Below are 18266 nucleotides of genomic sequence, written 5' to 3'. Positions count from 1 at the left end.
CTTTGTATCTGTGTGGAGCATAAACCGCTCATTAAAAAGCCTAAAGTGCTATTCCTATGTGGCACAAATGCAAGTAAGCACCAACCTCTTTTTCACACATGTTTTGGTTTTTGTCTGAAACTATCAGCTTTTCCTTTTTTTTTTATTTTGGAAGCAAACATAACCCTCTGGTACTCTGCTACTACTGCAGTATTTGGAGAGTATGTCACTAGATATATCTTAGTTGCTAGGCAAACATATATTACACTTACACTGCTTATGGAAGGAGAAAATCCTTCCCACCTTCAAGCTATGAATTAAAAATTTCATACATCAATTAACATGGGAGAAAATTCACTATTCTACATAAGGTCATGATCATAAATTAAATGAAGAAAAAATGCCTGTATTTCACCCCATATATATATATATATATATATATATATATATATATATATATATATATATATGAGATACTTAATAATAATAATAATAATAATAATAATAATAATAATGATAGTTTATGGCCGTTTGTTTAGCTTTTTTTATTCTTTACTATATTTTTTCTTTGTAAAATGTTTCCTTACTTACATAAAAAGGTGCAGAGGTAATTGGTTGGTCTCTTTAACAAGACACTGAATAAGAAATGGGAAATAGAAAAAATGTGAGAGATCTGGGTACTCCAGAGAAAAAACATGTTAAACATGAAAAAGGAAGCCTTTCTCTACATGGCTAACTAGTTTAAAACACTAACACTCCTGTTTTTTATTCTTGTGTCACACCTATAAATTTAAGTACATGTACATGCAATTGTTTATGAAATCGACTGTGTTTAATTACTACTGCTACAATAATAAGGATAGAGACCTGCTGGAGCAGAAACATGGGGGGGGGTTACACTGTGTTCAATCAAGTGTATCTGTGATTTATTGCATTTTGCACAACTTTAAATGTCAATAAAAAAAGACCTTGAGCAAAAATAAAGAGAACTGTAATGACATCTTTATTATGCCACTTAAAAATACACTTATAATATAAACACAAACTCTAGACACTGCATTAGTGATTAAAGAGAGACACAGTAAAGACCATGTTCAAAGCTGAATTCACAGGATTGGCAAACAAAAGTCCAGTTTGCTTTCCAGAGTGTTATGTGTTCAGCCCCTGGAGGGCAGAATGGTGATGTCCCTGAAGGCCTGTGCCCGTAACCTCAGAGCATCTGCTACCCACAGCTGTGAGAGCCATGGCGTCGTGGTGAAAGCGCAAAGGGACACTTTGCCCTCCCTGATGTGTCACATCTTTCCCTGGGCCTTAGATGGAAAAAAAAAAAAAAAAAAAGCACTGGATAGGCTTGGCATGCCTGTTCATGTTATTTTGCACCAAATACATGTAAAGCGCTTCTGGCTTCAGCGCTGAGATTAGCATCTGGGACAAATGGACCTGAGCTCACTAAGAGCCATATTGATTAATCTCAGTGCACACAGCCAATCCTGGTCTCCTCTCGGGCACTGTTGAAGATCACAGAGCTTATTGGGAGAAAATTGATAATGATCTTAATTTGGAAATGTCTGTCACATGAGTTTCCTTCTTTTCTTTGGTTAAGAAAAAAGAGAGGAAGTGAGATGAGCAAGAGAGAACAGAACAAAGACCAAGAACAAGAAGTGTAGAAATGGGTTTTAAAAAAAAGGTAACAAGCATCCTCAGTCCCAATGAAACTGGCTCAAACACTTGTACAATTTATACAGCAGCTGAGCACAACACTGAATGACCAAAGCCAATTTCACTTTTTAACACCTGAGTCGAGGCAGGTACTCAGATGTCTAAAAGCGGCTGAACGGGGCTTTATGTATACAGTGCAGGTAAAGCAGAGATCTAAGACTGACATTTGAGCTTCCCCGAAAGCTCCTAGGGACTCAGAAAAACACTCAACCAGAGTATACTGGGACCTGTGAAGTTCCCTGGACTGTCAGAGGCATCTGCCTCACCTGCATTTTCTCTGTTTCTATCTGACAATGAAACAGCACAGGATATTTCACATAACTCCACTTTATACAGATAAAACTGACGGACTGGGCGGTAAACACCCTTCAGTTTCATAATAGCAATGAGTGCAATGCTCTGTTTCTTCATATATACAATGCATTAATGCTGTCACAATTAATGTGTTGATTTGTATAATTAATTAAAGGTGTTAAGAAATATTACCACCAGTTTTGCTGCCACTTCCTCTGCTCATTCAGTTTCTACTTTGCTCGGCCACCGCTGCTCTCTCTTTCATGTCACTCACTAGTTGATGTATCTATACGCAGCCAATAACAACATATGCTGAAGCCTTTTTGCCCAACAGTGACATGACGCACCAATCACTGGTCCCCTGATACCGTAAACAGACTGGTCTGTCTCAATAACCGGATGATTGTAAAGGAGGGACTGTGTTTATGGACTGAAAATTATTCATCATTGTGAACTCTCAGCAGGATCTTTCCTTGTTTTTTTTTATGTGACTATTAATCGTTATAGAATACTCTGAGAGTCAAATGGCGCTTTTAACATATAGACCTATGTTTTGTTATGAGTTCTGTTATTATAAAACATGTGCCTTTTGAACTGTTTTAAATAAGTTACTACACAATAGAATCCAAATGTAAATACACCTCCTTTTCTCCTCTATAATATTCCATTTAAATAGCAACGAGTAAAAGGTTCTTTCTCAAGAAAAAATGCATTTGTGATTAATCACCGCATATTGCATGATTAATTAGTTAATGTTTTGTAAAAGCATAAATTAGTTAATATTTTGTGAAAGCCATAATACATAATACACATATAATATATTTGTCATTATGCACACAAAAGATCACTGCAGTTGACAATTCATGAATCAGCTTCGTGCCATTTTCAGAAAACAACTCATTTGTGGAGTATCGTCCTTTCCAACAACAGCAGAGCTTGACCACACTCGTGCAAAATGCAGCCCAGGTGGTGATGCAACTATTAGTCACATCTACATTAGCTAGTGCCTGTGTGTTTGTCTTAGTATGGAGACATTCAGAGCCCTTCAGCTCATGATATAACTGTCCTTTCTTTTTCCAACACCACCGGTGCCATATAGCAGCTCAAATCGGGTTCACAATCATGATATGGCCTGTGGAGCCGAGTATGGGCCACCACTTTTCTACCTCCAGGCAAAGGTAAACACTGCAGGAGCCAGATGTCTCCGATTTATTCTTGGAGCCAGAGATTCTGTACAAGGCCTGACAAACATGCATTAAAGCTGTTGTTCCCGCTTCAAACAGACACCTTTGGAAGGAAGCTAATGTTTAACACTGATATATGACTGGAGTTTTAAAATAAATCTGACTAGAAATTCCAAATTTTGCTAAAATGAAAGTAAAGTGAACTCCTGTAGCTCCATAACTAAATGCACCCTCTACTGTATGTGGAATAGAAATTTCCTCAGAAAGGCACCAAGCCTACATCTTCAATAACTGTCCCTATTATGACACACACTCTGGCTGTGTCTGGGGTATAGTTTGCTTCAAGTGCTATGCCACAGCGAGAAGTCCAAAATACACCTTGTCATCAGCAGTGGACTGTCATAGAGAGGGAAGTCAGCATACTGTCATTTTGTCTGCTGGACTCTGGGAGGAGGGTGAAAGTGCCCTCTGTCAGGGATAGAAAATGTCTTTGTCATTTTCAGTCTCTCTGTGTATCGCTGATAAATGTACCAACAAACCTCAGTCCAAATGAACAAACTGCACAATAAGGTGTGTTTTAAAAAAATATCCATCCAAACAACAAACAGGGTCAACTTTAGCTTTCATCTCCTATCGTGTTTGCCTCATCTTTCTCACGAATTTTGTCTCCTTTTTTGTTTAACTTTACCTCTGTGATGCAGAGACTATATTTGCCCGAAGCAGACTATATAGTATGTGGTGCTCTATGGAAACTGTAGGTGGAGTCAAAGCACACATAATGCACACTTACATCACAGATAAGGTTTATTTTTGCAACCAACTGTGCATTTAAATTTCAGAATTTAGCAGAAAAAAAAAAGACTTGCTCTTCCTGTGTTGGTTTTAGGCTGAGTGTGCTAATTAAAGGTTGCGATAGCAGTGAGGTGCAGAAACATCCACAGACAACAGAGAGGAAGGTCAAACAGTCTGTGTCCTCTATTCTGTCTTGTCTGTACAGAGAGGAGAGACCACTCAATGCATCAATCCATGCAGCATGTTATTAGCACCATTGAAAGCACTACAATAAATCATCAAGAAATCAAAATCAACTATTTTTGCTGCTCCGCAAAATATACAAAGCAATGAGCTACAGACTGCAGCTGTGATATTATATTATCAAGAATGCATTTGCCGAGCTTTTTCTGCAAAACACAGTTCCGTTAATGACTAGGAATACACTGATTACAATATACAGCTGATTTATGCAACAATCTAAATACTTATGAGCTTAATAACTTTGCAGCTTAAGTTATTTTGGTAATATTCTTGGTTGCAGAGAGCTACTGTGATGAACTGAGGCAGCCTGGAGATTTAACTGAGTGATATTTTTTAAAACTGCCTCATGGCTGTTTAAGTAGTCTAAAACAGGCCCATGATGTCACTGTTTACCACTCTAACCCTCCATCTTCCCCCCTCCCTTTCACCCTCTGTTCATAATCATTTACTTGTCTCTCTTCCATTTGCAGCTGTCAGAATTAAACTGTACATAATGGTTGCCATCATGTCTCTTGCTTCCTGGCTGCTGCTAACCCCAAATCAACATTCCTGCTTCTTAGTGATGTTTTATTGCAATTGTTGGGCAAATTGTTTGTTTTGAAAACGCAGAATGAAAAAGCCTGATGTGAAAGAAAGAACATCTGATTGGCTTCCAGTGTTCCCTCTGTTGATTTGAATTAAGTTCAAATGAGGACAGGTGGGTGAGTTTGTCTGTCCACATCCAGGTAGTGAATGCTAGCTTACGTGTGTATCTCCGGGTGCCGTACTATGACACACTCATTTATTAACTTTATAATGTATCGGTGACAGACAGCCAAAGCCGACGAAATCTGACTTAAAATCAAAACAGATCTATTCCAACAAGCTTTGCATCGTATGTCTGATTAAGAAAGACACTGTTCCCTAAAGGCTGAGCATTCAGTCAAGGAAGCTCTTATTAACAGCTATTGGATCTACAGTTGTAGGGGTGGAAAAAGCAGGAGCTCTAAATGAAGCCGACAAGTCAATCAATGTTGTGTTAAAGACACAGAGAACCTCACATCCTGTATTCTGCATGACTCCGCTGGCAGATATTCTGTCTCTAACTCAATAAGGTATTTATGCATGCTTTACCAGATACACAGTAACACAGAGGAATAACTAATATTTCCATTTTTCCATTTTCTAGTATTGGCTTTACCACTGGGACTAAGCTTTGATTTTCCTCACAGGCAAAACAATCATTACTAATCCAGTGAAGGTTAAAGGTCACATCGCTTTGACTCTAAAAATGATTAGGTCATCTCAAGAAAAGTCGAGCAGTAGGAATGACAACAAAGCGATGCCTGTGCTGTAGCTGTTAACACACACTGCTGCTTTCTACTCAACACAACTCTAACAATACCCTTCAACACTGATTATTTTGACAATCCACCTTCATGTGACATTTTACAATATGAATTTAACTGAGCAGCATATAATATCAACACAGCAAACAACATGAAGCTCCTTGTTTGACAAAGAAAATGTTCACTGAAACTTTAATATTTAGACAGAAAGGAAATTTGCTGGCTAGTTTCCACAGAACATTCAGCTTAATGTACTTTTCAGAGCTAATTGGTTGTTATCTACCTTTATATTCTTATCTTATTTATTTATGACCTAACAGTATGTTTGACTAACTTTAGACATTAATTTTTGAACCATAAATATCATTTGATTAAAGGTTGCTACATTGTGAGAAGGTTTTACTGTACTGACTAAAATGAACGTGTCACGTTAGAAATTAAATGCAAATATCTCCTTTTACTTCTGTTTTCTTTCCCATGAGAGATCTGGTATGGTATGAGCATCAGGTTTTTTAAGACTAAGAGGGTCAAAGAATACAATGAAATTGTGTTATGTTAGTACATGTGACTTACAAGTGCAAGCTTGAATAATTACAGTTAACAGTGATTTAAACACATTTAAAAGTGCACAAAAAACCTTGTATATGTATATGAGGAACCGTGTGTATGTATATGTATCTAGGGTAAAATTTGCATGTATGACTATTTGCATGTGTACTCTGCTGTCTATCTGGACTAAAGCTGTTGGTGGTGTGTGGAGGCTCGGGGGACTATGTCTATGGGGAGAAGCAGAGCAGGAGAAGTTGGAGAGAGCAGCAGCCACACAGAACATGGACAGAGCGTTTACCTGGCCCTGTGCTCTGTGGGTACGCCAAGTAGCCGCCTCTTCCACGGGCCCCCCTACCTGAGCCACGCGCTGCTGCTACCGCCGCCGCCGCCACCGGTCCGTATGCTGTTGCTGGGAAGCCTGCAGGCACATACACACACATACACACATCACTTCCTGCACATGGATGAGTAAGTCCCAGAGCTACAGGAGAGTGTTGATACCAGCACTCAGCTAGAGGATAAAACTATAGCTGTCAGAGAGTGGGGCTCATGTCAGGGCGACATCTATCAGCAGACTCCTACAGAACCCACTGTGATATTCAAAACCCTGCAGACCCACTGATCCACACAGAGAAACAGAAACATGGCCATGAGCAACTCACCAAATTTTACACAAAGTATAGATGTTAAAGAGTGGAAAAGACTGACTGACTGAAGTGATGCTTCAATGTTGCGGGCCGCGCAGCGCTGAATAGTAACTATTTACATTGTAACGGTGTGTGTAATAACATTACAAAATGAATGTAATTGTTAGCGTTTTCAGCTTTTGAGAAGAAATAGAATTAAATTACAATTACTAATCTAAGTGTAGGTGATTAGAAAGGGGTTACAGTACATTATATATTTATACATAGATATGCTTTTTTGCTAAAATGTCTTAGCATATCAACTGATGTGACAAGAATACTCTTCAATGATTTCCTTCTGAAATAATGAAAGGGCTCTAACTTCACTTAAGATGTCTGTTTTTCAGTTTTTTCAGTTTTACTGTCTTGGATTAAAGTCTGTTTTATTAATCAAAAGTTATCTAACATCAATAACATGTAATACAGTGGTTCCCAACCTTTTTTGGCTCATGACATCTTTAACATCATTTAACATCAAAATTTCTGTCTATCGTAGACATTCAAAAAGGAGACATTTTTCTCTTGGAGATGTCTTAGTGGGGCCAAGTGGGCAAAGAAATCTTGAAGCATAGTAATGCATGTGGTCACATGATCGGGTCAATCAAGATACGCCCTCTCAGATAGTATATACTGCATTTTATCTGAACTTGATTTTTATTAGGGAAAGTGTGTGGTGTTTTATTTATAATAAAATATATATTGAATTTCTTTTTCTTTTTTTTATCAATTACTAGAAATTCGAGGTGACCCTATTTGAATTCCAGGTGACGCCACGTGGGGTCGCGACCCCAAGGTTGAAAAACACTGATGTAATACGTCACATATTTTCCAATTTTCCAATAGTTACATTATATCATTCTTCACAGGGTTTCCATTAAATGTAAAAGTCACCCTCTAAATACTAGATTATAACTTAATGCTAAGTGGCTACAACATAATCAAAACCAAAACACTAAAATGTAAATGTAATACCGTTTATTATCATACAGTTTTTGAAAGGTCAACAAACCTGGTTAAGCTACAGAAAAATTAATTGCAATAACAGCAGCTTGCATTAATGTTGTGATACTAAATGTGATACTGTTTTGTTCAGTGTATCTGAATATTTAACAGCCACTTAATTTTCTTTAAATTTCAAATAAAACTACAGACAGGAATTCAAAGTGGAGTTCAGGAAGGGTTTACAAAGTCCTTGATTATATTAGAGGGAGAACCAGTGGAGGCTCCAGAGGCTGTTTATGTCACACGCTTCGGAAGGAAGATTATGGCCACTTCAGAGCTGCATAGACACAGACATAATAGTCCAAACTCTGGGGACAGTCCCTGCTTTTTGTATGATATGATCCCAATTACCGCAAGTTTCTATGAAATCAGAATCGCCCACTGTAATACAAGAGGAAGAGTATTCCATGATTTTTTTTTTTTTACAGTCCAGCTAAGTAGAAGATATAGAGCAGGGATAAAATCTTATGGGAGACATCTGTTGGATGATTTGTTATTCAGAGAAGGTTTCAATCTGTTAGCTTATATAAAGACTGAACAAATCTCTTGCGCTTGTTTCTTTTTATGTAAATATTAATATGTAAATATTTACTCAGACACTCTTAACGTCTTAATTTTTTTTTCCTGGGCTTGTTCATAAATCAGTTCAAGTTGTCATTTTAAAGATACTCTCGTAAAATAACGAGCCTCACAGCATACAAATATAAATCCGCGTCTTAAGGGTGTGATTATTCCGACAAATATCAGCCTAATAATCATTCTGTAATTAAGCCAAAGCAGTATCAGTGAATTGTAATTACATTGTTGGCCTTAATGAACAAAGTAGCTAGAGGTGGCCTGACAGAGGCTAGTCCATGCCCAGGGCCCGGGCCCCTCTCTCAGCACAGGAATGGCATGTCATTAGCACTGGTGATGAGATTCCTCACTCAAGGCTCAATACCATCTATGCCTAATCAGACTCCTAAAATTATCTCCACAGGAAATACGCTCCTCACCAGATTCCCTCAATTTGAATTTTACTTTTTTTTGGTTAAATGTGTGTGTATGTGTGCGCATGTGTGTATTTCCTCTATGTTTTGGTCATAATCTGGAGAGTGTGGTTTAGACATTACAAAATGGCACAGGACACCTTAGAGGATTATTTTTTGAATGCTGTGGAGGTGAGAGGAGCACCAGCGGGTGACCTATTTTCCGAGCCAGCCTTATACAGCTATTCCACCAAGAGGGGCTCACACAAAAGACTGATGAGAGGGAGGTAGGGGGAGGAGGTGAGAGGGCAGGGTCAGATGAGCCGCAGCCAAAGAGAAAAACACATAGCTTTTCATCAGCCGGCTGAGAAGGAGGTAATTCACAACTCTGTCGACACAATATGACCGTGAATGTGCGTGTTGGGTGTGAGGTGCCATCACGCTGCGACTGCCAGGCAGGTGGAGAACAGAAAGAAATGGCACTTTTTCCCCAACTGTCTAACAGCTCAGGAGAGAATAGAAGAGACTTAGGCAGCATGGTGAAAGGACAAGAAGAATCCCAGCGACAACAAAAAGGCGACTAAAATCAGCTGCGTTAAGACTACGGCAGCCACACCAGTAACCAATTCCAACAGCTCAAATTATATTCTCCGCCTCTTTTCACAAAAACACAAATCAACTCTGATGCTATGCTAATGATGGCCATGCACCCCTGCATTTCCACTCGCCGAAAAGTATTCCTTGTAGCTTTCGCCACCTCTTTTTCTCTCTCTCTCTTTTCCTAAGTGCTGAATCTATCTTCCCCTTGCTGCCATTGTCATGACACCCCCAATAGACCCACTGGCTTGGAAGTTAGTTGCGGGCAAAGTTGTGGTGAGAGATTAACTTTGCAGGATTAGGTGGGTTAATTAATAGATGGCTGCTGCTCATTGTTTTGTGCTCACGCTGTAAGAAGCCACCCAAGAGAAGCGCTGCAGCATTAAATCAATTTCATGGCCCTTTTATTACTGAGGAGATAAAGCCAATATTTAGCTTTCAATTCTTCACAATTATTGGGCCCCTGCTTTGCCACTTGAGTGGCTGCGCTTGGCTGGGGACAAGGACACATCTGTTTATGAGCTGTGGAGGCCCGGGGGCCTTGGTGTCCGGACTCCGGGGAACTGTCCTCAGCTTTCTGTCCTCAAGCCTGTCGCATAGAAATTCAGACTTCTTTGGAAGTGTGCTCAGAAATGAACAAAGATGAGACCTGAAGAAGAGTGAGTACTGTTGTACATTTTAGACATTTCAGATGTAAGAGTGTGGGCTGTTACATGTACCGATTGTACTGTAACAGCGATATTTGCTCTGTTGTTAGTAATTTTTGTAGATACATTAATTCTATTCTATTCTCTTCAATTCGTAACCATACAAATCCTGTATCTCAACACAAATGCCATAGAAATAACTAAAACTTACTCATAATTCCATCTTGTGCAGGTATAATTTTTTACACATTTCTTCCGTTGTGGGTTATTCTGAGCAGTAAATTATACACTCTCTACTAAAGCTATTCAATGCCAACATTTTTTTGTTCTTAGCTTAATCCTGAATCAGCTGTGATATTAACTTCAGTTTTTCATTCATACTGCCTTCATATCAAAAAATTCTACAACTATTGTTATTACTATTACTATTACATTTACATACCTTTACACTGCATAGGCATAAAAAGTTAAGTTTTGAGTTTTTTAGTAATTTGTGCTGGTGTACAAAAACTTGTGAGGAAGCAGAATAATGTGTCTCCAGAGCACGTAGAACTATATTTTCATGAAGGTGAAGCACATAGTGAGGTCTTATGCCAGTAAAATGGCATTTTCCTTGGGTGCACATGTATTCTGTTCTTACCTGCACCTGTATTTTGTGAGTCTGTGTGAACTTGACTGTACTGAAGTGGGAGGAGAGGCACGGTAGGGGCAGTGTCAGTAGTGATCAAACAGCACAGTGCAATTTTTGTGTCAAGGTTTCCAGGGATTTTTGCTTGCACCGCCTGCCTGCACAGACCAGGTCAAAAGCTTTGTTTTCTCTATTACAAAACTGTCAGAGCGCCACACAGAATAAAACAGCGCTTTTAAAGTGGATAAAAGGAGGTGAAGTGATTGGTCAAAACTAATGCTAGCTCGTATCATAAGCACCAATGACATATTCAGCCTAATGTTTTCATTCTACTCTCCAGTAACAGTAACAAATTCATTAGAACACTCATTTGAATATGCATTTATCTACCACCCTGCACTACATCATTATAAGTAACTGTTTAAAGGATAAGGCCAGTGATGTTTTTACTGAGGATCCAACAATGTACAAGTTACTCGATCTTCCTCAGCCTGTTATGAGACTTCCATTTGCAAGTTCCTCAGTTCCCACTGAGGCGTTAATCATGCTCAAAAATATTACTCAAACAGAAGTAATGGACTGCTGCAGAAATGAGTCTTAAAGTCCTTAAAAGTGAGTTAGCATTGGGAATTTCCCGGTTGTCTAGACTTGAAATCCATGGGGCTATTGAAAGGGTTTTTGGCAAGAAATATAGTCTGTGTCTGTAAAGAGACTCTCACACTGTTAAATGATAGAAAATACATAAGGAAATTAGTCACTTTTAGAGGGTGTATTTGTTTTAAAAAGGTGTTAACTAAGCAGCTGCTCAATGCATGTTAAGGGACATTAACCGTTTAACTTTTGCAACCTGTATTTTTCACTATTTATTATTTCTACCTCTGCATTGGTCAGCAAAAATGAGGTATTTTCATGTATTTAATTTACATCAAGGGGACGTTCATATAAACGCGGAGTAAATGTATAGATTAGATTATATAGATTAGAAAACCGAAAACTGAAGAAAATGTGAATATGAATGTGAAAAAAATCAGTAACTGAACAGAAAAATACACATGTACAACCAGTGCCAAACTACATGAGTTTTACTGGTGAATCACTGCTGAACATGATGGTGTTTCCACATTCACTATCTGTCATATCTGCCACTGCTGGAAAGGTGAGAACCTGTATTTTACCTGAATTATTTTAGGATTAGCGGTTCAACAATTTATTAAACATTTTAGATCAGTAGATACTTTTGGTTACCATCTGCAGTTTCGGTCTTTAACTGTCAAACATCATCGTAGCAAAAATGAAAACTAATTTACTCACTAGTCCAACTTTACAGCCTCATGTTGTGATCTAACATCGCCAGTGTTTTCAGGTCACACTAGGATGAAGGGTTTTTGCAGAAGACTTAAACAAGTGAAATGTAATCGCAAGTTAATGGTGGTGATGCTGAAATTACGTAACGATAGTGGAATGTGTTTTATGTTTAACTTTTTGCAATGGCATTTCACTTCACCAATTATAAAAGATGGTATATTTGTGGATATCAAACTTATAATAATTCAAATAATTCTAACTATAAATCCCATTGAGGGCACCTTTCCATGCTAATTTTTGCGCTAGTCTACAAAAACCTGCCATTGCTGTAGCACAATAAATCAGCCACACATTTGGTGCATTAGTGAGTATTTAAGGCAGCACTGCTATTCCCCCCACTTTAATATTTGTATGGCAAAAAAAAAAAAAAGTATTATAGGTTTAGCTTCTGGAACAGCCAAAGTCATAATCCCATCCAATTCGCAGCCTTTGAATTCTCTAAAATTGCATATTCAGCTAAAGAAAACCAAAATACTATATCTGATTCCTCTCCTTATGGGCCATTTCTTACACATTTATGTGGACCTTCCTTGGCAAGCCGCCTACCTACATCACACACACTTTCTGATCCAATTTTTCAGAAAACGCCTTGATGAAAAGTTGCTACATTATGCATCAATAAGGTCCTATTTATGTCCTACCAGCCTGACAACAGCTTGACTGATGTTAATGTAATCTGTACTGTTCTTTGGCCCAAAACTGCCAGCAGCAGCTCAGCCGTCATTGACAAAGGAGCTCCATCAGTCACAGAGCACTCCACTTATTTCAACTAAGAAGACTGTCAACTCTTTAATGCACAGAGAGAGCCCAGGGACAGTTGCTATTCTTATAAAGACCCTATGGATCAAGCAGGCTGCATGCACACAACACTACCTCTGAACACAGACTTTCAGTTTGAAGAGAAGATCTAAAATGCTCCGGTCTGATTGTATAAAAGGAAGGCACTCCTGGTTATATTATATGTCATTTTGGTGCATTTAGCAGGGTTTAGTATACTAGCAAGCAGTGTGAATGCATGGTAAGCGGGTTAACACAGTTGCCTGGTTTGAGGAAAGAGGCTGGTGGACGGTGAAACGAGCCTCCAGCTACAGTCGATTTTAGGGGCAGACAAAGGAGTGAGACAGATGAACAGAGAAGAGCAGAGATGAGTGAGACAGATGAACAGAGCCGGACAGCAGCTACATCAGTAGAAAAAGAAGACAAAGAGAAGAAGAAAGAGAGATGAGAATGAGAAACTGACATAAAAATAAGGTCATGACACAGGTGTCCAATTCATTCTCATGGAAGCATTGAAGATGTTTTGGACAAGAAAAAAAATGGCCAGGCTATGGGATAATACTACATTCTGGATAAACACACACCTTTTGCACTTTCAGTAAAGCACTGTCAATAGGGGTGTGTATTGGCAAGAATCTGGCAATACAATACAAATCCCAATATCACGATACGATATATCACGATACTGTTCACAAGGTGATATTTTTTTGTTTAGTTTCTTTTTTTTTAAAAGATTGTTTCCTGGAAATATCCAACTGCACCAGAAATATGCACAAATACTTGACATATTTTTAGTTGATCAGAACAGGATCTAATGCTATATCAAAAGACTTTCCTCTGTAAAAATAAAAGTGTAGGATTTGGATAAATAAAATCTTAACATCCAGCTTTACCAGTACAAAAAATACACACATACACAAAATAAATAAATAAACAAGAAAAGCACTCGGAGAGCGCAGACCTCCGCCAAGGCAGATCAGTGGGCCCCCGTGGCCCCCCAACCCCAATCACCACCAAAATTTAATCATTTCTTCCTTGTGCCAGTATCAACACTTCCTGAAAATTTCATGAAAATCCGTCAATAATTTTTTTAGTTATCTTGCTAACAAACGAACAAACATGGAAGCACGCAAACACACAAAGCAAAGCGATCACAATACCTCCTGGCGGAGGTAATAAAATGATGTTTTACTGACATTACAGATTAAGATCCTGCTCAAATGTTCATATTCTATTAGTTGTGAAGAGAATGCATAATGGACAGTCTGAATCATCCAACATCATAACATCATTTTTGTGCAATCTCAACAAAGTAACTAACATTTGCTTTTAGCATGCTTGAAATAACAATAATTTAACAACACAGTGTTACCAAAAAAAAAACAAAAAAACTTGTATGACCTGCAAATAAAATACTACTTTTTAGTATACAAACAACAGAGCAAAATACCCATGTAAATATATAAGTAAAATAGCAAAATACCCATGTATCTATGTCTTTCAATCTATTCTTGTATTTTATTCATTTACTTTGGTTTCATTTATTCTTCTGTGCAGCACTTTGGTGCACTGTGGTTGTTTTAAAGTGCTTTACAAATAAAGTTGGATTGGATTACACTGGATGTAAATATATACATAAGAGCAAAAAACCCATGTGACAATATAAATAAGAGCTTGAAAAACAAATAAGAAAACCAAAATTACAAAAATGAACCTCCGCCATGTCTATGTTTGAATAAATACCTTAACATATTGATACAGTACTTTTTGGTATTGATGCAGAATTGTGGAATGAAATATCACAATTCATCATGGAACTTACCTTTTCTTACACCCCTGACTGCTAACCCAGTAAATCTATCTAAATATCATATCATGCTGCAAGACTGTAGAACGTGAGAATATATATTCAGTAAATACAATCAATGTTAGGCCTGGACAGTTTATCAACTTATCTCCATCAATCATGTTGTACTTAGTAGTCTATGTTAAAAATCATAAAATCAACATTAGTGCTTTCTGGTTTCTTCTAATCCATACTTTGTGGCTATTTTACCAATAAATGCCTTCCAGTTGTGCTTGATTTTATTAACAATTATTTTAACCAAAAATGCACAGTGATACTACAAGCACTTTTTGTTATTGCTGTTGTGTTTGATACTACTGCTCATGTGTATAAATGAAAAAAATCTGTTGAACACAAAATCTTCTTAATTAACTATTTAACTGTATCTTAAATTGATGTTGACAGAAGAAGTTAATTGAATCTGTGAAACACCTAACAGTTAAAAAAAGGTCTCTCATTGCTAACAGGGGGCTAGGAAGATAACTGAATAATGGCAAATATTGTAATAGAATTTTATATTGCCGCAAATATCATTGCAATAAACATTTTTATTTTGTCTTGCGGGTTAATTTTGTTTATACTGTCATCTATACTTACGAAGTGCTTCAGAGTTTCTTACATTACTAAATGTTACATAAACAACATATTTTTTTTTTAAACTTTCTCATTACTTTCTTTATATGTATAATTGTTTTTATTGTTGTACCTCTAGATTTCTGAAAAATTTGTCACGTTCTGACCATAAATAATTGTTTTAAACCACAAGTCACCATCTGGTTTCTTCAAGTCTCGCACAGGAAGAAAAACAGCTTTTAATTAATTTGATGTTTATTGTTATAGTACTGACTGACATGAACTTTTTTTTTTTCAAATAAGTGGGAATAGGAAGTTCTATCAGCTGTAGGTGTGATGTTTTTCAATATTTTTGTCCATATAGTTGTATAATTTAATTCAGTCATATCACACAGTCCTAGTTACTATTGGTTGCTGCTTCTACAATGGTAAAAATACAAGGAGATTCGAATCAGAGCTTCAGTTAACAGGCAATTATGGTTTTTTGCCTGGTTGAATATATAAAATAATTGATAACCTTAAAAAAATAAATGTTTGCTAGCCTTGTAATGCCCAGTCCCTGAAGTGCTGACCAAATCAGCACTTGCTCTTCTCAATAATGCATGTTTTAATTTAGGTGCAAACATAAAAATTACTTTTACATCTACATGGTTTAGTGCCTCAGTAAATGTACTCTGTATTTATAACGGAAAACTGAGGATTAAAACTTCTCCCAGGGCAGCAGTGTTTATTTTGTTCAATCGTTAATGTTTTAGTCAAACTGCGAAGTTTTAAAATGGTCTGGACGCCTAAAATAAATTCTTTCCAGACAACAACAACAAAAAAAAAAATCCTAGCAAAAACCCAGCTACCAATAACGGATCTGGGTATTCCATTAAAATTATTATTAAATGGGAAAAGAAAGTCAATTACATAGGAGTTGCACATTTTTTCCTGTCACCGTATGACAGTGTGAGGAAAAAAAACCCAGCAGAAATAAGTCAGTTGATAAGTTGCAGCAGATGTTATGAGGCAGTGAAGCACGCCGCCGTCTCCTCACAGGAGTACAGAGGTATTCTGTCAGAGGTGGGAAACTGACTCCACTTCACATTTTGCTTCATCAATAACCTTTGATAAGATATAGAGAAACATACAGAGGCAAATAAACAAAAAAATATCAAAGTTACAAAAGAAACAGCCACCTAGCAAGACATCTTTTCATCTCCAGACTGACAAGTGTCCTATTGTCATCATCCTTCAGCGCTACTTTGTTGTTGTTGAAAGCATCTCTGGGTTGTTGTTATCAAAGGCATAAATCACAGCGCTGGAGAGAGCCAGGTGGCTTTCATATGAACTGCTGCACACATGTTCATGTCTCACCTCTCCTCTGATCAGCAGAGACCTATACTACACACAGATTTCCCCTCATATCAAACACAACGGCCTGTGTCTGCGTGGGAATGAGCCTGAGTGAGAGCAAGAGCATTTACATGCACACCAATAATTCAATTATAACCAGACTAATGCAATACTCTGATTATTGCAACTCTCATGTAAACACCTTAACCAGGTTATCTTACTCGCATTAAGTTCCTAATCAGAGTAAGCATAACTTGATTAACAGAGCTGAGTTGCTTGTCAATCACTCAAATTAATGTTGCCATGTGTATGTCTGGGTTCTTTTGGTGTTTTCATTCAGTGCACGCTCTGCAAAGGTCACACTGTGAAGAGGATGCAAAGCAGTGAGCAGAATGAATCGAGTCTTAATAGAAGCGTACTCAACTGATCAACTAAATAAAACGGTCAAATGCTGTTTTTTTGGGCTATACTTACTATGCTAACCAGTAATTGTAACATTAAAGCTACAGTGAATAATATGGTAGTCAATTGACCTTAAAAAAATTACAAATAGTTTGATCATCCTTAACAATTGCAGTTGTTTTTCATGCAAAAAAAGGCAAAGATGTGTCGTTATCACCTGCTTAAATATGAAGATTTTCTCCTTGTCTTTGTCCTACATGTGGATATTGTTTTTATGGACAGAAGTATTCATATCACGATAATAAAAAAAGAATAACAACACTAAATAATGCCAGTAATCATTAATTGGAAAATATCTTGGTATCTGTTTATCTTGATTAAAAGACCTGAAACTAACTTTGCGATACAAGCTGCATTATAATGGAAGAAACGCTTGAATAACCGAAATGTAAATCAAGGACTAGTACTATTTAAGTATTAAATTTTGTATGTGAGTGCACATCCAGCAGATTGACAGCCGCGGTACTGCGTAGAACTGAAGTTATTCTTTTGGATGAGTGAATATGACAGACAGCCACAATCTAAGCAAGTGAAGCAACTGTTGCTGAGAAACGCAATGATAGCACGGTAACAGCTGTTGATGTAAACGGCAAGTCATCTATTCCCTCTCCACAGCAGTTGACCGCATGAGGTTTTTTAGTGGTCTGGCTAAAGTTGTTGAAATAAGAGTCGTGCTTTAAAAATGAGCCTGTTTGTGTTAAGCCCCATTAGATCAGAGACATGTGATAAGGAATAGTCAATATTCTGTTGCTCATTTATACAAGCCTTTACTGTGTGTACAGCTGTGTGGCCAGTGTGTGTGTGTCCCTTTTCTTCAGCTTTGGCTCTTTTGTGCCACACATGAAGGTTTCTGTATGTGATGAAACCGTTTGGTGCACTGATCCTTTACCAATAAGACTTCTGATTGGGGAAAGAAAAAGTCAATTACAGAAGTGGAGTGAGCTGAGAGCCTTCACGAAGCCTGGCTTTATGCCTGTAATTGCACACGCATCTTATATCTTTGAATGAAATGAAAAGGCCAGGAAGAAGATATATTTGATAAAATTTCAACTGGAAAATCTTTTAGAAGCAGACCGGACAAAACGCCCACATTCTACAAAAAAGAACATGAATTAGAACTGGACAAATGACGATACGCAATTATCTACTCCAGTTTGAAGACACAGAATACAGAATATTGTATTCTCAGTTTATTTCCCTCACATACACAGATCTGTCAGCTTAGGACAGCTTTGTGGCCTCACAAGACATAATGCCCTGGAAAGCTTTGTCTACTTGAAGGCACCACA

General features: G+C 37.6%; 1 protein-coding gene across 8 annotated transcripts in view; it reads right to left on the bottom strand.

Moving 5' to 3' along the window:
• msi2b (musashi RNA-binding protein 2b) overlaps positions 1-18266 on the bottom strand; it is a 286607-nt gene that overhangs the window by 24361 nt on the left and 243980 nt on the right. For 6 of the 8 annotated variants that reach the window (XR_003937356.1, XM_030154788.1, XM_030154784.1 and 3 more), the window contains exon 11: positions 6387-6506. Coding sequence is in view for 7 of the 8 variants with exons in the window: in XM_030154788.1 (XP_030010648.1) it covers positions 6387-6506 (120 nt within the window). In the remaining variant the exon portion in view is untranslated. The remainder of the gene's footprint in view (positions 1-6386; positions 6507-18266) is intronic. The other 2 variants (XM_030154789.1, XM_030154791.1) reach the window with 1 other exon arrangement.

The sequence above is a fragment of the Sphaeramia orbicularis genome, chromosome 14, assembly GCF_902148855.1.
Source record: "Sphaeramia orbicularis chromosome 14, fSphaOr1.1, whole genome shotgun sequence".
Taxonomy (NCBI): Eukaryota; Metazoa; Chordata; class Actinopteri; order Kurtiformes; family Apogonidae; genus Sphaeramia; species Sphaeramia orbicularis.
This window is presented reverse-complemented; position numbering and strand designations above follow the sequence as displayed.